This window comes from Poeciliopsis prolifica, unplaced genomic scaffold (assembly GCF_027474105.1).
Source record: "Poeciliopsis prolifica strain line A6 unplaced genomic scaffold, Auburn_PproV2 SCAFFOLD041, whole genome shotgun sequence".
Taxonomy (NCBI): domain Eukaryota; kingdom Metazoa; phylum Chordata; class Actinopteri; order Cyprinodontiformes; family Poeciliidae; genus Poeciliopsis; species Poeciliopsis prolifica.
Window position 1 is genome coordinate 4,389,325 of NW_026562416.1, and position 17,516 is coordinate 4,406,840.

General features: G+C 38.2%; 1 pseudogene and 5 gene segments (V, D, J or C); 2 read left to right on the forward strand and 4 right to left on the reverse strand.

The window, feature by feature from the left end:
• Positions 1-2,525, forward strand: LOC129375681 (Ig kappa-b4 chain C region-like). The segment is given in 3 exon segments: positions 1-21; positions 1,120-1,171; positions 2,173-2,525. Coding segments are annotated over 3 exon segments (402 nt in total).
• A 2,058-nt stretch (positions 2,526-4,583) lies between these two features.
• Positions 4,584-5,194, reverse strand: LOC129375981 (Ig kappa chain V region 3381-like). The segment is given in 2 exon segments: positions 4,584-4,998; positions 5,101-5,194. Coding segments are annotated over 2 exon segments (372 nt in total).
• An 847-nt stretch (positions 5,195-6,041) lies between these two features.
• Positions 6,042-6,494, reverse strand: LOC129375988 (Ig kappa chain V region 3368-like). The segment is given in 2 exon segments: positions 6,042-6,349; positions 6,443-6,494. Coding segments are annotated over 2 exon segments (360 nt in total).
• A 1,115-nt stretch (positions 6,495-7,609) lies between these two features.
• LOC129375682 (Ig kappa chain V region 120-like) lies at positions 7,610-8,089 on the reverse strand. The segment is given in 2 exon segments: positions 7,610-7,935; positions 8,038-8,089. Coding segments are annotated over 2 exon segments (378 nt in total).
• Positions 8,090-10,619: 2,530 nt separating this feature from the next.
• LOC129375913 (Ig kappa chain V region K-25-like) lies at positions 10,620-11,151 on the reverse strand (annotated as a pseudogene).
• Positions 11,152-11,215: 64 nt separating this feature from the next.
• Positions 11,216-16,115, forward strand: LOC129375683 (Ig kappa-b4 chain C region-like). The segment is given in 3 exon segments: positions 11,216-11,234; positions 11,981-12,058; positions 15,690-16,115. Coding segments are annotated over 3 exon segments (432 nt in total).
• Positions 16,116-17,516: the final 1,401 nt, after the last annotated feature.

Below are 17,516 nucleotides of genomic sequence, written 5' to 3' on the forward strand. Positions count from 1 at the left end.
ATGAATTTGGTCTTCACTGATGTAAACACTACTGTAACTTCCACTGAGTCCAAATCAACAGCAGAAAAGTTGCTTATGCTTATTTTTATTAGTGGTTAAATAACATCATATTGTTTTTTTGCAACTTACAAAATGTATTAACACTCAACTTTTGATATAGATTGTGAACATGTAAATGTTTCTGCATGTGTAGATGTAAGAAGCTTGTTTTAAATGAATTCATAATTGTTTACATTTTAAATTAATCTTAACAAAATGATGAATGCTCACAGACTGCACTCTTCATATTTCAACTATTCTAAATTTAATTTAATTTTTTCAAGTGGTCTTGTTTCACAGCTTTCAGAAGGTTTTGAACGTGTTTTTAGTCCAGTCTTTGCTCCAGACTCAAACAACAATAACAAGAGGAAGTGAGAAGGACGTGTTTCAGGCCTACAGAAGATATCTTTGGAAGCAGAATAATCCTAAATGATCTTATTTTAAAGATTAGGATTTTATTTCGTCACCTTCCTGAAAACAATGGCCTAAGTCACTTTTTGCCCAAATTTATTTATTTATTTCACCCCAAAGATGGCCATTAATTTACGAAGATGATGATTTGAAACATCTGCTGATATTTCATCCTTTTATCATTGAGACTAATCAAAATAAATCCTCTTATGGAATCAGTGTGTTTCAGATAAAATACTTTTCTTTTCTGTCAAACGGTGCTCTCCTTAGTTTCAGCTAAAGAACTTAAAACAAAATGTGTCTTTAAAAGTTTTGACCTGGCTCTTGGATAAACTTAAAAATGTCTACACTAGAGTCGCGATGATTACAAGTGATCAGGAAAGATAAACAGCCAAACTGAATGAAAAAGAAAAATTTAACTTTCAAAAAAACTAAAGAACAAAATTACCTTTAAATAAATCTACAAGAAATTTCCCTAAAGGTTGACTGGATTTCTGAAAATAGTTTTTCTTTTTGGCATTTTCTCAATAATACTGAATATATTAATCAATAAGAAATTGCCAAACACATCCACAGGATAAATGTTTGAAACATTGTTTCAGTGTTTGTTCTGAACGAAATGTTGTGTTTCTCTCTCAGTCAAAGGTTTTTGTTTGATGCTGTGGTGAGTTTGTATCACTGTGCCACACGTTTGGAGCAGGAACCAGACTTGAAGTTAACGGTAAGTTCATTTGATTCCTTAAATAGCAAAAATGTTCAGGATTTGTATATAATTGTTTCAAGGAGGAAGTAATTCTTATCCTCTTCTTCAACACATTTGGATCTTTAGTTCAACCTTTGATTTGTTTGGAAATAATAACAAATGTTAAAGAGTTAAGCATTCTAAAGGCTTAAATATGTTTCAGTACAAGGTGTTTACTGTCAAATCAACCTCTACTTTTCATACTTGTATTGAACATATATCAGTGATAGTGTTTCCCCATGTTGATGTATTTTTATTCACATAAAAGTCAAACCCAGTGGTCAACATAGAATAAGAAAAAAAATAAAAATAAAGCTGAAGGCTTGAAGCCTCTGCTGTTTTAGACAAGCAATTACTCAGGTTGGAAAAGTTTATCGCAATCAAAATGTACTTGTAAACATTATGAGTGTACCTTTCAAAAGTATCACTAAAGTTTCATTGCCATCAGAATGACTTATAAATATCTTCTGTTAGTGTTCACAGATATGCTGAATTTCCAGAGGTATTTTGGTAAAATCACATCAGACTGTTGTGTTGTTGGCTATTTTTGTGGGTGTAAGTTCTCTAAATTATCTCAGCACTCTATGTGAAGATGCTTTAAATTCATTTTGCTAAAATGATTTGTTCATAAGAGTAATTTCAGTATTTCTGCAATAATACTAATGAAACAGGTTGGCCTACTGGATGACAGTGTTGTAATTAATCTGATGGTTGATGCAAAATTTATAAAAGTTTTACATTGTGGATTAATAGTTGACTAAAATAACAAAAAAAAAGTGTGATCTTAAAACCAGCTGCTGTATTTTTAGCTCTGAAACCTGCCTGCTTCCACGCTTCAGCAGTCATGTCTGCATGTTAGAAGGAAGTGAAAAACTGTAGGTCGTCTTTTCGTTGACTAAGCCGGCTTCTCCTACCAGGTGTGGAGAGAGGCAAATTATATTAAACAGCAGTTCCAGCTAATTTGTTTTGCTTTTCTCTAGTGGGTCAAGTGCCTCCGTCACTGATGGTTGTACCTCCACCCAGTGTGGAGCTGCAGCAGCAGCAGGTTACCCTCCTGTGTCTGGCCAACAAGGGCTTCCCCTCAGACTGGACTCTGTCCTGGAAGCTGGACGGCAGCAGCAGCAGCAGCTGGGAGCAGAGCAGGAGCCCCGGGGTGCTGCAGAATGACGGCCTCTACAGCTGGAGCAGCACCCTGAGGATCCCTGCAGACCAGTGGAGGAAGGTGGGCTCTGTGACCTGTGAGGCCTCCCAGAGCTCCCAGCCTGCAGTCACAGAGACACTGAGGAGAGACCAGTGTTCCCAGTACTGAACTGACATGCCAGAAGATGGGAACTGCTGCTCTTTTACTGCTCTCTGTTCTTTCTATCTTCAAAAGCTTCTTTTCATTTGGAGCCTTTTTGCTTTTTGTTGCAATCCTTAAATCAATAAAACTGATCAACACATCAATGCGTTTCGTCTGAGTTATATATTGTATTTCACTGGAGAATCTTGTGTTAATTTGACACAAAATTCTGCCATAAATGATAGCATTTCAGAGAAAGGTTGAGCAAAAATGTAAATAAAATAAATAAATAAAATAAAATATATAGGACATATATATATATATATATATATATATATATATATATATATATATATATATATATATGATCTATATATATATATATATATATATATATATATGTCCTATATATATATATATATATATATATATATATATATATATATATGTATATATATATATATATATATATATATATATATATATATATATATATGATCTATATATATATATATATATATATATATATATATATGTCCTATATATATATATATATATATATATATATATATATATGTCCTATATATATATATATATATATATATATATATATATATATATATATATATATATATATATATATATATATATATATATATATATATATATATATATATATATATATATATATATATATATATATATATATATATATATAGGACATGGTTCAGAACAACTCTGTAAATTTCAAGCCACTCCAGGGGATTTTCTTACTCCACTGTGATCCTTCCAAATTATTCTCTGCATTTTTGTTCTGTTAAAACAAAATGTGTGAGCATTTGTCTTTGCAGATACCTCTATGTGACTTGTGGTGTAAAACTGCTTAAAAGTTCCAGTTGACAGGAAAAAGAGTATAAATTGGGGGCCAAGACACCAGATAGAATGAGGCAAATATTAAATGCTTAAACAAACTAAAAATCTTTGATAAAATGCTCAGAACATGTAAATCTTAAATATTCACTGGAAGCTTCTGTCTAAACTGTCCATATCAACAAAATACTTGGTCAAACAGTTTGATTTAAACCGCAGGAGATGAAATTAATCAACACTTAATAAAACATTTTTTTTTCAATATTTGTAGGTTAATGGCTGTCAATGTCATTTTTTTTATATAGTGAATCCTAATTTTGTGTTCCCAAACTCTGGCTCAAACAAGAGTATTTTATTAATTGGGAAAGTTGCAGAAGGACATGATAGTGACAATTAAATATTAAAGGTGTGTGGGCAACAGAAAAGTCCTTGCACACTGTCCTCAGCAGTTGCATTTGCCATTTTACTCCAGAAGATGTCAGAGTTGAACAGCTTATTTATTCTTATTTATTTAAAAAAACAAACAGCAACAAAAAACTATACTTTTAGAATGCATACATTGTAAAAAAGAACTTCTCTAACTTTCCCAGAACTTTATGGGTTGATAATTTACTGTAAATTCAACTTTTATTTTTACAGTGTATTATGTTTGCTGTAGTAGTTGTATGTGTTTAAATTCTATTTTCCACTTTCCAGGAGATTCTGAATTCTTCTCAGGATATTTCAGATGTGCGAATGGGGAAGCTTGCGGCTATTTTGCACCTGACAATTGGCCATGCTCAATTTTAAAAGCTTTATAGATTTAGGACAGTTTTTAAAGTTTTTAAATGGACTAAAAACAAAATCTGTTTTTCTTTGTTACTTATATGCAGCTTTGAAATATCAGTTTAGCAGATTTAATTCCTAAATCCTTTAGGAGATTTATCTCCTAAAAGATTCTTGAGAGGGATATTTAGAGGGACTTCAATTAAAAATTTATTTTCTAATTACATATAAAATATGGGCTTTGAGTGGCACATTGAGTTTTTTCAGAAACATGGTTTACAACTTCATTATTTGAATTTTAGAAACTTGAATAATTATTTTAGATGTATTTGTGTTTATTATAATTAAATTTCCTATTCTAACTTTAAAAAATAGCAGCAATGCTAATCATGTTTAAGATGTGAGTACACAATTTAACAATTTTTGTGGTGAAAGGAGAAAAAAAATCATAGCTCCCACATAAAGTTATTCAATTTGTTTGATAGCACTTTTGTGCCCATATGGTGTCACTCTATAGCAGCTTCCAGTTATATCACTTGTGACATTTTTGGTTTTTGTACGACTGTTTTTCATTGTGTGAACACATACTGGCTATTGGGGTAATGAAGACTCTGACAGTAATAAACTGCAGCATCTTCAGCCTGAACTCCACTGATGGTCAGAGTGAAGTCAGAGTTTGATCCACTGCCTGTAAAACGACTTGGAGTCCCTGATGCTTTAGTGCTGGTAGTATAAATAAGAAGCTTAGGAGTTTGTCCATCTTTTTGTTGGTACCAGGCTAGATACGTGCTAAGAACATCCTGACTGGTTCTACATCTGATGGTGACAGATCCTCCCAGATCAGCTCTCACTGTTGCAGGCTGAGTCAGTGTGTACTGACCTCTGACCTCTGAGGAAACAGAGACAAAAATATGCAGCAGCTTCATGGTTTAGTCGGCTTCATTTCAGAGGGACAGATGTTCATAAAGGAGTTGGATTCTCTGGACTTTACCTGTGAAGCAGCAGCAGAGGAGAGTCCAGATGAGGACGGAGATCAAAGTCATGTTTTAGATGAGGAGGATTTCTGTGTCTTCAGTTGTGATGAAGGACAGCTGTCAGTCATCCAGTGTTCAACTGTCAGGACTATAAACTCTCCCAGAGCACTGGAGCATGGAGCTGCTGATGCAAAGTGGCTCTATGGAAATGCTCTAGAATCAGCATGATTTCTTTGTGAATCAACATGTTTCACAAGGAAATAGATAAGAAAGTATCCATTTTGATTTTGTAGATTTTGAATCAACTGAACTCCTAAAATTTCTCTATGTATTTCACATTTATAATTTATATAAAAAATAAAACAGGAAGGGATCTTTTCCAAAATGTGCAACATCATATGTCCTTAAATATTTTCAAAACCGCACATATTGCTAAGATATGTATTTTTTTCATTAATTATATGGCTATTCTGCCATTGGTTGGCGGTCTGTGCAGAGTGTACCCCATATCTCACCTTAAAACCTCAGGAGGCACAGGACCCTCCAACTGATCCTGTTAGGATTAGTAGCTGTGCAGATTGGAGCCCTGAATGAATTTTTTAAACAAAATCTGAATTTCTTTCAAATGTTTCTCAGATTCATGTGAAGTTTATTCTTGAAAGTTTTCATGATGTAAAACATATAAAAATACATTTTTTTGTGTCTGTCTCAGTGAATGAGAAAACTATGTTTTTGTTAATAATTTCTTGAAATATCTGTTTAAACCAAAATCAGAAATAATTTTTAGGTATTGTATGCGGGCATGTGAGTTACATAAGTAATGAAAATAAACTTTATTGAAAACCAGAGCATTTTGTGATGTGACAATTTATGAGCCATATTCTGAGTAAGAATCTGCTTCAGTGCAGCTGTGGATCAGTTCCTCTGTCGCTGAGGGAGGTTTTTGTACAACGTTGTTTCACTGTGTGAACGGAAAGCTATTATCCTGCTGACAGTAATAAACTCCTGCATCTTCAGCCTGAACTCTACTGATGGTGAGAGTGAAATCAGTTCCAGATTGACTCCCACTGAAACGTTCAGAAACTCCAGACCAGCGTGAATTGGCATTGTAAATAAGGATCTTAGGCGCTTCTCTAGGCTTTTGAATGTACCACTGTAAATCATTTGAAACACCTGAACTGGCTTTACATCTGATGGAGACAGTCTGTCCCAAAGTGACAGATTGAGCTCCTGGAGTCTGAGTCAGGATGATTTCAGCCATGGAACCTGGAAAATATACAGAAAAAAAAATCTTATTCAGTTTATTTCAGAGTTTATGTGATTCCATAATAACACAAAGTTTCCATCAGAGAGTCTCACCCTGAACCAGGAGCCCCAGGATGGTCAGCAGTGGAGTCAGTGACATCATCATTGTGCTGCTGGTGTGTCAGTAGCTCTGAAAGGCCTGGACAGCCACTGATCAACTCTGACCTCTTAACAGCTGGAGCAGAGAGGCAGGACACATATGCAAACACACAGAGTCACATGCAGCTCAGCTCTACATGTGATCCAGTTTCCAGATAAATGCTCAAAGATGTTCAACTGAAAAAAAAAACACCAATGAGCTCAAGCTAGGAGGTGCGGCTTTTCAGAAAATGTGTTTTTAGAACCCTATACAATTTGGCTGGATGACGGGATCATAAATAAGAAGGTAATTTCTGCTTAGAAGAACATGATTGCTGAGTCCTGATCAAAATTTGTGATGTGATAAAAAGTATTTTGGATTTTGTTTAAAATAAACAGTATTAACTTCAATGATTGAAGTGAGCTTTTGAAGATATATTAGTAAAGGCTACGTTTTGGATGAAAAGTCACTTTTGAAATGAAATTATAGCTGACTTATCACTCCAGGACAAAAGTATTATGTTTGGTGGCTTTATAAATGATATACTCAGCCCTGAACTAACCAAATGATCCAAATATAATACATTGTTCTATAAACAACACTAAAATAACAAATTAAAAGTTAATCATTAATACATGTAATTTACAGCAATGTCAAGTCTGAAGTTGTACCCAAAGAGAAAACTGAAATTAAAATAACGCTTAACTTATATTAGTTAGTGAATTAGTGAGCTTCATGTTTGTTTTGTTGTTGTGTTTTTAGGAGGATTATCCACGTTCAAATCACAGGATTGGAGTGCAGTGGTATATACAGTACAGACCAAAAGTTTGGACACAACCTTCTCATTTAATGGGTTTCCTGTATTTTCATGACTTTTTACAAGGCAAGAAAGCCCACTTATTAACCTGACAGGGCACACCTGTGAAGAGAAAACCATTTCAGGTGACGACCGCTTGAAGCTCATCAAGAAATTAAATTATAGCTGACTCATTGTAGATAGAAACTTTAAGTTTATTTTAAATGTCTGACTCATAAAACCAATGTATCTTCTGTGTTTGGTTAACCACCTGGAACTTCCAGATGCAACAAACATTTCAGTTTCTGTTCAGTCTGAATGTTGGAGGTTTTTGTACGACTGTTTTTCACTGTGTGAATGAAAACTTGCTGCTGATGTAGAATTCACCCATACAGTAATAAACTGCAGCATCTTCAGCCTGAACTCCACTGATGGTCAGAGTGAAGTCAGAGTTTGATCCACTGCCTGAAAAACGACTTGGAGTCCCTGATGCTTTAGTGCTGGTTCTATAAATGAGAAGCTTAGGAGTTTGTCCATCTTTCTGTTGGTACCAGGAGAAATCAATACCATCATCTACTCTGTGACTGGTTCTACATCTGATGGTAACAGATCCTCCTAGATCAGCTCTCACTGCTGCTGGCTGTTGAGTCACTATGGCCTGACCTCTGACCTCTGAGGACACAGAGACAAAAACATGCAGCAGCTTCATGGGTTAGTCGTCTTCATTTCAGAGGGACAGATGTTCATAGAGGAGTTGGATTCTCTGGACTTTACCTGTGAAGCAGCAGCAGAGGAGAGTCCAGATGAGGACGCAGATCAAAGTCATGATTTAGATGAGGAGGATTTCTGTGTCTTCAGTTGTGATGAAGGACAGCTGTCAGTCATCCAGTGTTCAACTGCCAGGACTATAAACTCTCCCAGAGCGCTGGAGCATGGAGCTGCTGATGCAAAGTGACTCTATGGAAATGCTCTGAATGAGTCCAATAGAGACTATGATCAATGTGATGCTCCTTTCCAAATTCTTAAAGCATTTTTTTTTTGAAAAAGTTAAAGTTTCTCCCACATAATGTTTATATTTTAAACATTATAGAAAATATATAAACAGAACTATATGTTTATATATTTGTTTTTCTTTCCAGTGGTTCATAATTATTTTAAATATTTTATACATCCAAAGAGAAACAAGAGATAAGCAAAGTAAAAAAGGAAACTTTAAATCTTGACTTTAAAATAACACTAACAGTAGGAATGCAGTTTTAGTCGCAATGCACTTTTCAACACCCTTTTCTTTACAGTAACACATGTTTACACATTTAGAGGTAAGGGTTTAAACAAAGGAGATTTTGGCATGTGGACATTTTCGTGGGGTCAACTTTTCTGTCATTTGAGAAACGGCCTTTTCCTTTGAATCATTGCATCAGTGTAATGCAGTCTTACACTGATGCAAAGACTGAACATCCTTTGTAACAGAGTTATGTCTTATGATGAAATAATTTAAAGATATGTGGAAAAATATATGGGAAAGTGCATGAAATTAACCTATGTTATAAAATTCAAAAACTTAGTAAAATTCTGTATTATTTTTCTTTTCTCTACTTTTTAAACAAATAAAAAGGATTTTAAAGCTGTAATTGTCTGATAAATTTTGTGATTTTAACAGCAGTAAAAACTGTTAGCACAGTTTTTTACTGCTGGAATGACTTTGAAATGACAAAAAGAAACTTTTTTCATTCCAATTTGAATGTAGCTGAGGGAGGTTTTTGTACGACGTATCACTGTGTGAATACAGAACCAGACTGACTCCCACTGAAACGATCAGAAACGCCAGGCTCACAATTTAATGTCCAATAAATCAGAAGTTTTATGGATTCTCTAGGTTTCTGAAAGTACCAGTCTATCTCATTTTTATGTATCCACCGGCTTTACGTCTGATGAAAACAGTCTGCCCTGGAACAACAGATAGAGATTCTGGAGTCAGAGATTATATTTGCTGATGACCTGGAAGAAAAGAAATATTTACAAACATCAGGCTTAAAAAATTTAATCCAAGGTCAGGGCATATATACTCATTTTTCTCAATCATTGTTATTGTGATAAATTTGATGACATCCTGAAATTACTTTTCCAGTAGAGAGTCTCACCCTGAACCAGGAGCCCCAGGATGGTCAGCAGTGGAGTCAGTGACATCATCATTGTGCTGCTGGTGTGTCAGTGGCTCTGAAAGCCTGGACAGCCACTGATCAACTCTGACCTCTTAACAGCTGGAGCAGAGAGGCAGGACACATATGCAAACACACAGAGTCACATGCAGCTCAGCTTTACAGCTCATAATGCATCATTTTCACTGCTGAAAGATGAAACATTTATGTCAATGAGAGAAATTCAAAATTATTCCTACTCTTAAAATGATTCAATTTCTAATAATGACTTAAATATATTTTCATGTAAGTAAGAACATTGTCAAAGAAAATTCTACAGAACTGCTTTAACATGTAATAAGAGAAAACAAAAAGTGAATTTTGTGGAAAAGAAAAAAAAATTACTTAGATGTTTTTTACATGCTGTGTTGACAACTGTTAATGTTATTCTAAATAATTAATGTATAAGCTTTTCTTAAAGTGACAGTCAGTAACTTTAGAAATTTCCCGTGGAGATTTTCCTCATTTTCTCTGGTAATGTGATGATTTATCTTTTTGTAATTAATCTTTAACTCCATCAGACTGTTAAAATTCAAGTGAAAACTTTTGCCTTTATTCTGAATTAAAATCTAACAGCGGTACAACAAGTGTTGAAAACAGTACAACAATATCTATGCAGGGAAAAGAGCAACTACTGCTATTTTTTCTGATTTAGTTTTATAATTATGAATCCATTTAGAGTCCTCTTTTTGTTTAACAAATAATGAACTCCAGGAGAGTTTTGTCCTGTTTCTGTTGTTACCAAGATATTTCATATCAATTATCTGACTCATAGTGTTTCATTTTAATCTTGGTTCAAGCCATGTTGTTTTTATAGAGAAAATTATACCAAACTAATATATCTGTTTAAGTAAATTCCTGTCAGAATTGTGTTAAGCACATAAATTCAATTCTCAGTGAGCAATGTTAAATGTTATCTTCCACAAACAATGTTTCTTCAGTTGTTAATCAACATTCCAAGATGTATTCTTTGTTGTTAAACCAGCCACAAATTTTAATATGCCCTATTATTCAGAATGTATGGGTGCAGAAAAAATATGTCCACTAAATCATCTTTACTGTTTGTGTGTTTTTGTTTAGTGAGCTGTGTCAGTGTCTGCTGTAGCATCCAGCTGGAGTTTCTGTTCAGACTGAGGGAGGTTTTTGTATGACTGTTTTTCACTGTGTGAACACCCACTGGCTGTTGGGGTAATGAAGACTCTGACAGTAATAAACTGCAGCATCTTCAGCCTGAACTCCACTGATGGTCAGAGTGAAGTCAGAGTTTGATCCACTGCCTGAAAAACGACTTGGAGTCCCTGATGCTGTAGTGCTAGCAAGATAAATGAGGAGCTTAGGACTTTGTCCATCTTTCTGTTGGTACCAGGCTAACCTGGTGGCCATAGCTGGTCACATAAACATTCTGACTGGTCCTGCAGATGATGTTGACAGATCCTCCAAGATCCTTTCTTACTGATGCAGGCTGCTGAGTTACTGTGACCTGACCTCTGACCTCTGAGGACACAAAGACACAAACATGCAGCAGCTTCATGGTTTAGTCGGCTTCATTTCAGAGGGACAGATGTTCATAGAGGAGTTGGATTCTCTGGACTTTACCTGTGAAGCAGCAGCAGAGGAGAGTCCAGATGAGGACGCAGATCAAAGTCATGTTTTAGATGAGGAGGATTTCTGTGTCTTCAGTTGTGATGAAGGACAGCTGTCAGTCATCCAGTGTTCAACTGTCAGGACTATAAACTCTCCCAGAGCACTGGAGCATGGAGCTGCTGATGCAAAGTGACTCTATGGAAATGCTCTTGCTGACTCCACAATAAACTGGGATCCATATGATGAAGCAGATATGATTTCTTCAAACTTTGATGAAAAGTTTATTCCACTTTCCTTCAGATTATTGTTTTTAACAACTTGTCGTTTGTAGTTTTTTGCATGAATTTCTCTTTGTTAACTGTTCATTTTTCAAAAATTTTCTGGAGTTAGTTTTTGTGGTATTTTTGTTATTTTACTTTTTGTCAGGCTTAATTTGAAGATAATTTGGTTTATTTATCCAGCATGCCAAAAGCTTGCACTTAAATATACTGAGACTCATACAAAACATCCCAATAATTGAGAAAAAATTAAGCAACTACAAAATAACGACTGAAATGAAAATCCATAATCAGTGAAAATTAAGACCAGCTTATCATCAAAACCTAATTTTTGTGTTGCTAAATGAGCACAAAGAAGGAAAGAAATAAGAGAATTATTCAAAATTGGATTGTTATTAAGTTTCACCATATTTTATTTATCTGAGTGATTTATTTAAGTAATGTATCATAATTATTTCATGTAAGAAAATGCATTTGTGCACTTAAATATTTTGGATGAAAAATTAATAATATTATTTATAGTTTCATATTCTGTCAATAAAAATCGTAATTATTATAAAGCATTTTTGCTTTCTATAACAGCTCTAGATTTGACACAAGCAGCAGATTTTATTCAATGTTTTCATGAAAGTGAGTGAGCCGTATCTCTACAGTCAGAGGTTTTTGTACGGCGCCTCAATGAGTTTGTATCACTGTGGTGGACTTTTGGTGGAGGAACCAGACTAGAGGTTGGAAGTAAGTGAAATTTAAAGCTACTTTAAAAATTTAAACACTTTTCAATTTTCAGTATTTTGTGTAACTTGGAAAAAAAGGTCAGAATATGTAGTTTTTTAAATAAAAAAGTTTCATGATTTTGTGAATGAAATCTGATCAGTTTGTGATAGTGAGATCTGGACAAGGGAAGCATTTACATCGATAAAGAGTTTGTGATTTAATCTGGTTATAAGGTTTAGTTTAGTCTAAAACTGTCAGAGCCGTGTCTCTCTTCAGTCAGAGGTTTTTGTACGGCGCCTCAAAGGGTTTATTTCACTGTGGTACACGTTTGGTGGAGGATCCAGACTGGAGGTTGGAAGTAAGTCAAAATAAATGTTGTTTTATTAAGTTGTAATTTTACATATTCAGTATTTCACTTTGATAAATGACAGTTGGATGAATTGTGAAGTTTTTAGTATTTTTATTGCAAATAAATGAACTGACCCAACAGTTCTTATATAAAGAGAAACCAAATATAAGATACAATCAAATATGTTAATGTTTAATTAAATATTGTGCTAGATTGTGTTTATTTTAGTTATTAATCTGGGCTCGAAGCTTTTGTTTAGTATGAAAAAGTCAGACGTCTTTATCTTTACAGTCAAAGATTTCTTTCTGTACAGCAGTTCAACCAGTTTGTATCATTGAGGTGGACGATTAGCGAGGAACCAGGTTGGATTTATGTTTGGATGATTTTTAAAAATATTATTTAGTGCCTTGTTGAAGGTAGAAAACTGTGTTTTTTACTTGTTTCTTTTACTGTGGCTTATGGAAGTTGGATTGTAATTCACCACTAGAAGTAAAATTGTCATGAAATGGTGGTGGTGAGGTGGTGAGGCAGACGCTGGAGACCCAGGTAGGTGTATGGTGAGAAATTTAATGAAAATAAGTCCACAAAAACACAGAGTCAATAAACAATAGTCCGCGGCCAGGCAGCACGGCTGAGCAGAAGCCAGGGCTCACACCGGTAGCAACTGGTCTTAAGGGCGGCACAAAAAAAACAACGACAATCTGACAACAATACGACAAACAATGACAAGGACCCGACGAGGAACAAAGGACACAGGAGGGACTAAATACACTGAGGGTAATCAGTGACACACCTGGGAACAATCAAGGGGAAGACAGGACAACGAGGAGAACTCAGGACACAGAAACAGAATAAAACACAGAACCTGACAGTACCCCCCCTTAAAGGGCGGCTACCAGACGCCCAAAAACAAAATCCAAAACCCAAAAACCAAGGTGGGCGGAGGGGCGACGGAAGGAGGGCCAGAGTCCAGAAAACAAAAAACTACCCACAAAAGGTGGGCGGAAACACAAGGAGGGGCCAAGAGTCCAAAACTAAACAGAAAGAGGGCAGAGGCGTCGAGGGGGGTCCGGAGGGCGTCCTCGGTGCCCGCGGCAGACCCCACGGGGGAGGTCCGGAGGGCGTCCTCGGCGCCCGCGGCAGACCCCACGGGGGAGGTCCGGAGGGCGTCCTCGGCGCCAAGGAGCACTAGGGGACTCGGGAGGAGCACTAGGGGACTCGGGAGGAGCACTAGGGGACTCGGGAGGAGCACTAGGGACTCGGGAGGAGCACTAGGGACTCGGGAGGAGCACTAGGGGACTCGGGAGGAGCACTAGGGGACTCGGGAGGAGCACTGGGTCTCGGGAGGAGCACTGGGAGTCTCGGGAGGAGCACTGGGAGTCTCGGGAGGAGCACTGGGAGTCTCGGGAGGAACACTGGGAGGCTCGGGAGGAACACTGGGAGGCTCGGGAGGAGCACTAGGGATCTCGGGAGGAGCACTAGGGATCTCGGGAGGAGCACTAGGGATAGAGGCTGCCGGAGCAGCGGCACGAGGAGCAGAGTCCACGGAGGCCGGAGCGGAATCCGGCGGAGCAGGAGCCGAAGCCGGAGCGGAATCCGGCGGAGCAGGAGCCGAAGCCGGAGCGGAATCCGGCGGAGCAGGAGCCGGAGCGGAATCCGGCGGAGCAGGAGCCGAAGCGGGGTCCGGCGGAGCAGGAGCCGCAGCCGGAGCGGGGTCCGGCGGAGCAGGAGCCGCAGCCGGAGCGGGGTCCGGCGGAGCAGGAGCCGCAGCCGGAGCGGGGTCCGGCGGAGCAGGAGCCGCAGCCGGAGCGGGGTCCGGCGGAGCAAGAGCGGCAGCCGGAGCGGGGTCCGGCGGAGCAGGAGCGGCAGCCGGAGCGGGGTCCGGCGGAGCAGGAGCGGCAGCCGGAGCGGGGTCCGGCGGAGCAGGAGCGGCAGCCGGAGCGGGGTCCGGCGGAGCAAGAGCGGCAGCCGGAGCGGGGTCCGGCGGAGCAAGAGCGGCAGCCGGAGCGGGGTCCGGCGGAGCAAGAGCGGCAGCCGGAGCGGGGTCCGGCGGAGCAGGAGCGGCAGCCGGAGCGGGGTCCGGCGGAGCGGCACGTGGAACAGCGGCTGGAGCTGGGGCTGGGCTGGCGGAGCGGATGTCTGGCCTGGGAGGCAGAGGTTTAGCATCCCACGCCGCGAAGGCTGTCTGGCGTATATCCTCTGCCTCCCGCTGCAGCTCCACCAGCGCGGGGTGCTGGAGACGTGGAACCCAGTAGTCCAACAGCAGTCCCAGGCGTATGGCGAACCCCAGTCGCCTCAACGCAAACGAGGACGTACTCCTTGACTCCTCATACTCGCGAATGGTTCGGAGCAGCTCCTCTAAACCCTCTGGGTCCATAATGCGGCCTCACCGTAATTCCTTTTGGTCGGGTCCTTCTGTCATGGAATGTGGTGGTGAGGTGGTGAGGCAGACGCTGGAGACCCAGGTAGGTGTATGGTGAGAAATTTAATGAAAATAAGTCCACAAAAACAGAGTCAATAAACAATAGTCCGCGGCCAGGCAGCACGGCTGAGCAGAAGCCAGGGCTCACACCGGTAGCAACTGGTCTTAAGGGCGGCACAAAAAAAAACAACGACAATCTGACAACAATACGACAAACAATGACAAGGACCCGACGAGGAACAAAGGACACAGGAGGGACTAAATACACTGAGGGTAATCAGTGACACACCTGGGAACAATCAAGGGGAAGACAGGACAACGAGGAGAACTCAGGACACAGAAACAGAATAAAACACAGAACCTGACAAAAATACTAATAAATAAGTTGAAGAATGCTAGTTATAACAAAATAATCTGCCATCCAAGAGCATACCTTTACTTATTGGCTTAATTAACGCATATGTCAAAGTTAAAGACAAGAGACATGAGAAAACGTCTGACACTGATCAGCGTTTCTGACCAGATTCATTTCATGGGAAAGAGTTTACCAAATTATGATGTACATTTTAAAAAACTGATGAGCTTTTTCCAAAACATTTTCTGTTTGATTTCCTCATTTTTCATATGACGAAAAAAATAGAAATATTTTATTCTACATTTCATTGCTGGTATATTTCAGTTTAAACTGTATTTTCCGTCTTCCTGAGCTGATATGCATGAGAGATTTTTTTGAAAAGGAAACGAAACAAAATGTGAGCTGAGTGGCTGGTCGAGCAGAAAGACATCTGTTAGAAACGTCTTTGTGGAGAAAATCAACTCTCACAGTACAAGAGTTGAAATGACTGGAGTTCCTGTCCTCTAACCTGACTGATATCTTCTAGGTAATACCCGCCCCACCCTGACAGTGCTGCCCCCCTCCAGTGTGGAGCTGCAGCAGCAGCAGGTTACCCTCCTGTGTTTGGCCAACAAGGGCTTCCCCTCAGACTGGACTCTGTCCTGGAAGCTGGACGGCAGCACAACCAGCTTCACCTGGGAGGAGACCAAGAGCTCTGGCATGGTGCAGAATGACGGGCTCTACAGCTGGAGCAGCACCCTGAGGATCCCTGCAGCCCAGTGGAGGAAGGTGGGCTCTGTGACCTGCAGGGCGTCCCAGGGCTCCCAGTCTGCAGTCACAGAGACACTGAGGAAAAACCAGTGTCCTGAGCTGATTCACTAGAAGATCACTAGTTTTCTCTACTACTGCTTTCTGTGTTGTTTAAATATTTCTCTCTTTTTTATTTCTTATTTCTTCTCTTGTTCTTCTACAAATTGATGGTTTCAATAAAATTTCCTAAAAGTATTTGTCTGACTTTTTCACTTTTTAATTTGTACCAAAATTAGTGCCCAGGACATTTTCAAATAAAATATCTAATCTACAGTAAACATTCTCAAATTTCATAAATGGTTTTAAGGGCAGCACTTATGATTTTAGTGTCTTAGTAATAGCACTAAAATATGCTCTCGTCATAGGCTTTAAAAAACATCATCTTACTTTTGTTCAATTTGTTTCACTGTGAAGTTTTTCCTTTGATATATTTTTAAATTATGCAATCGTGGGCAAGAAAAACATCCTTGCTATTCTATAAAATATTACTTTTACAATTAAGTATATGTATTCAATTTTGTTAAATTTTTCTGAAATACACAAAGTGGTTTAACATGAGAGTTGACTGGGGTTCATCACACTAAATAACACCAGTGACATTCATTTCCTGCAGTGATGTTCAAGAATATTAAAAAATAACATCAGTTAATAAAATCAGCTCTGATTGCATGATTGTCCTAATAATGTTTTTATAAGATAGTTTATTATACAGTGATTTTTTTCACAATTAGCCACAAATTTGATTAATTTTAATTAATGTACAATCTGTCACTGTACATGTTTTATATTTAGGATTGTCTTATTTAGAATTTGCTTTCTTCAAAATAACATTTTATGGTTTTAACAGCAGTAAAGAAAACAGTGTTTGGAAAAAGCAAACTGTTTTTTTTCAACTCTTGCAAGTGTTCCCAAACTAAATAATTGTTTTCTTTTCTGTTTTTGTTTTAGTAAAATATTTTTAGCTATGGTCTAGTGACATCAGCTTTACAAATATAGGTAAACAAATGAAAATGAAGTGCCTTAATAAAAACAAAGTTTGATGATGTAAATATACCTAAAATCATAAGAACACATAATTATCCTGAACAAAGTCATTGTTGACAGAAACTTTAAGTTGTTTCTAAATATCTGACCTGTGGTATATCTGTATGTAATATCTGTACCATGAGAGTTTTATGTGTTTGGTTAACCAACTGCAACTTCCAGATGCAACAGACATTTCAGTTTCTGTTCAGTCTGAATGGTGGAGGTTTTTGTACGACTGTTTTCACTGTGTGAATGAATATTTGCTGCTGATGAGGAATTCACCCATACAGTAATAAACTGCAGCATCTTCAGCCTGAACTCCACTGATGGTCAGAGTGAAGTCAGAGTTTGATCCACTGCCTGTAAAACGATTTGGAGTCCCTGATGCTTTAGTGCTGGCATCATAAATGAGGAGCTTAGGAGTTTGTCCATCTTTCTGTTGATACCAGGAGAAATAGTTGCCATTTATATTCTGACTGGTTCTACATCTGATGGTAACAGATCCTCCTAGATCAGCTCTCACTGCTGCTGGCTGTTG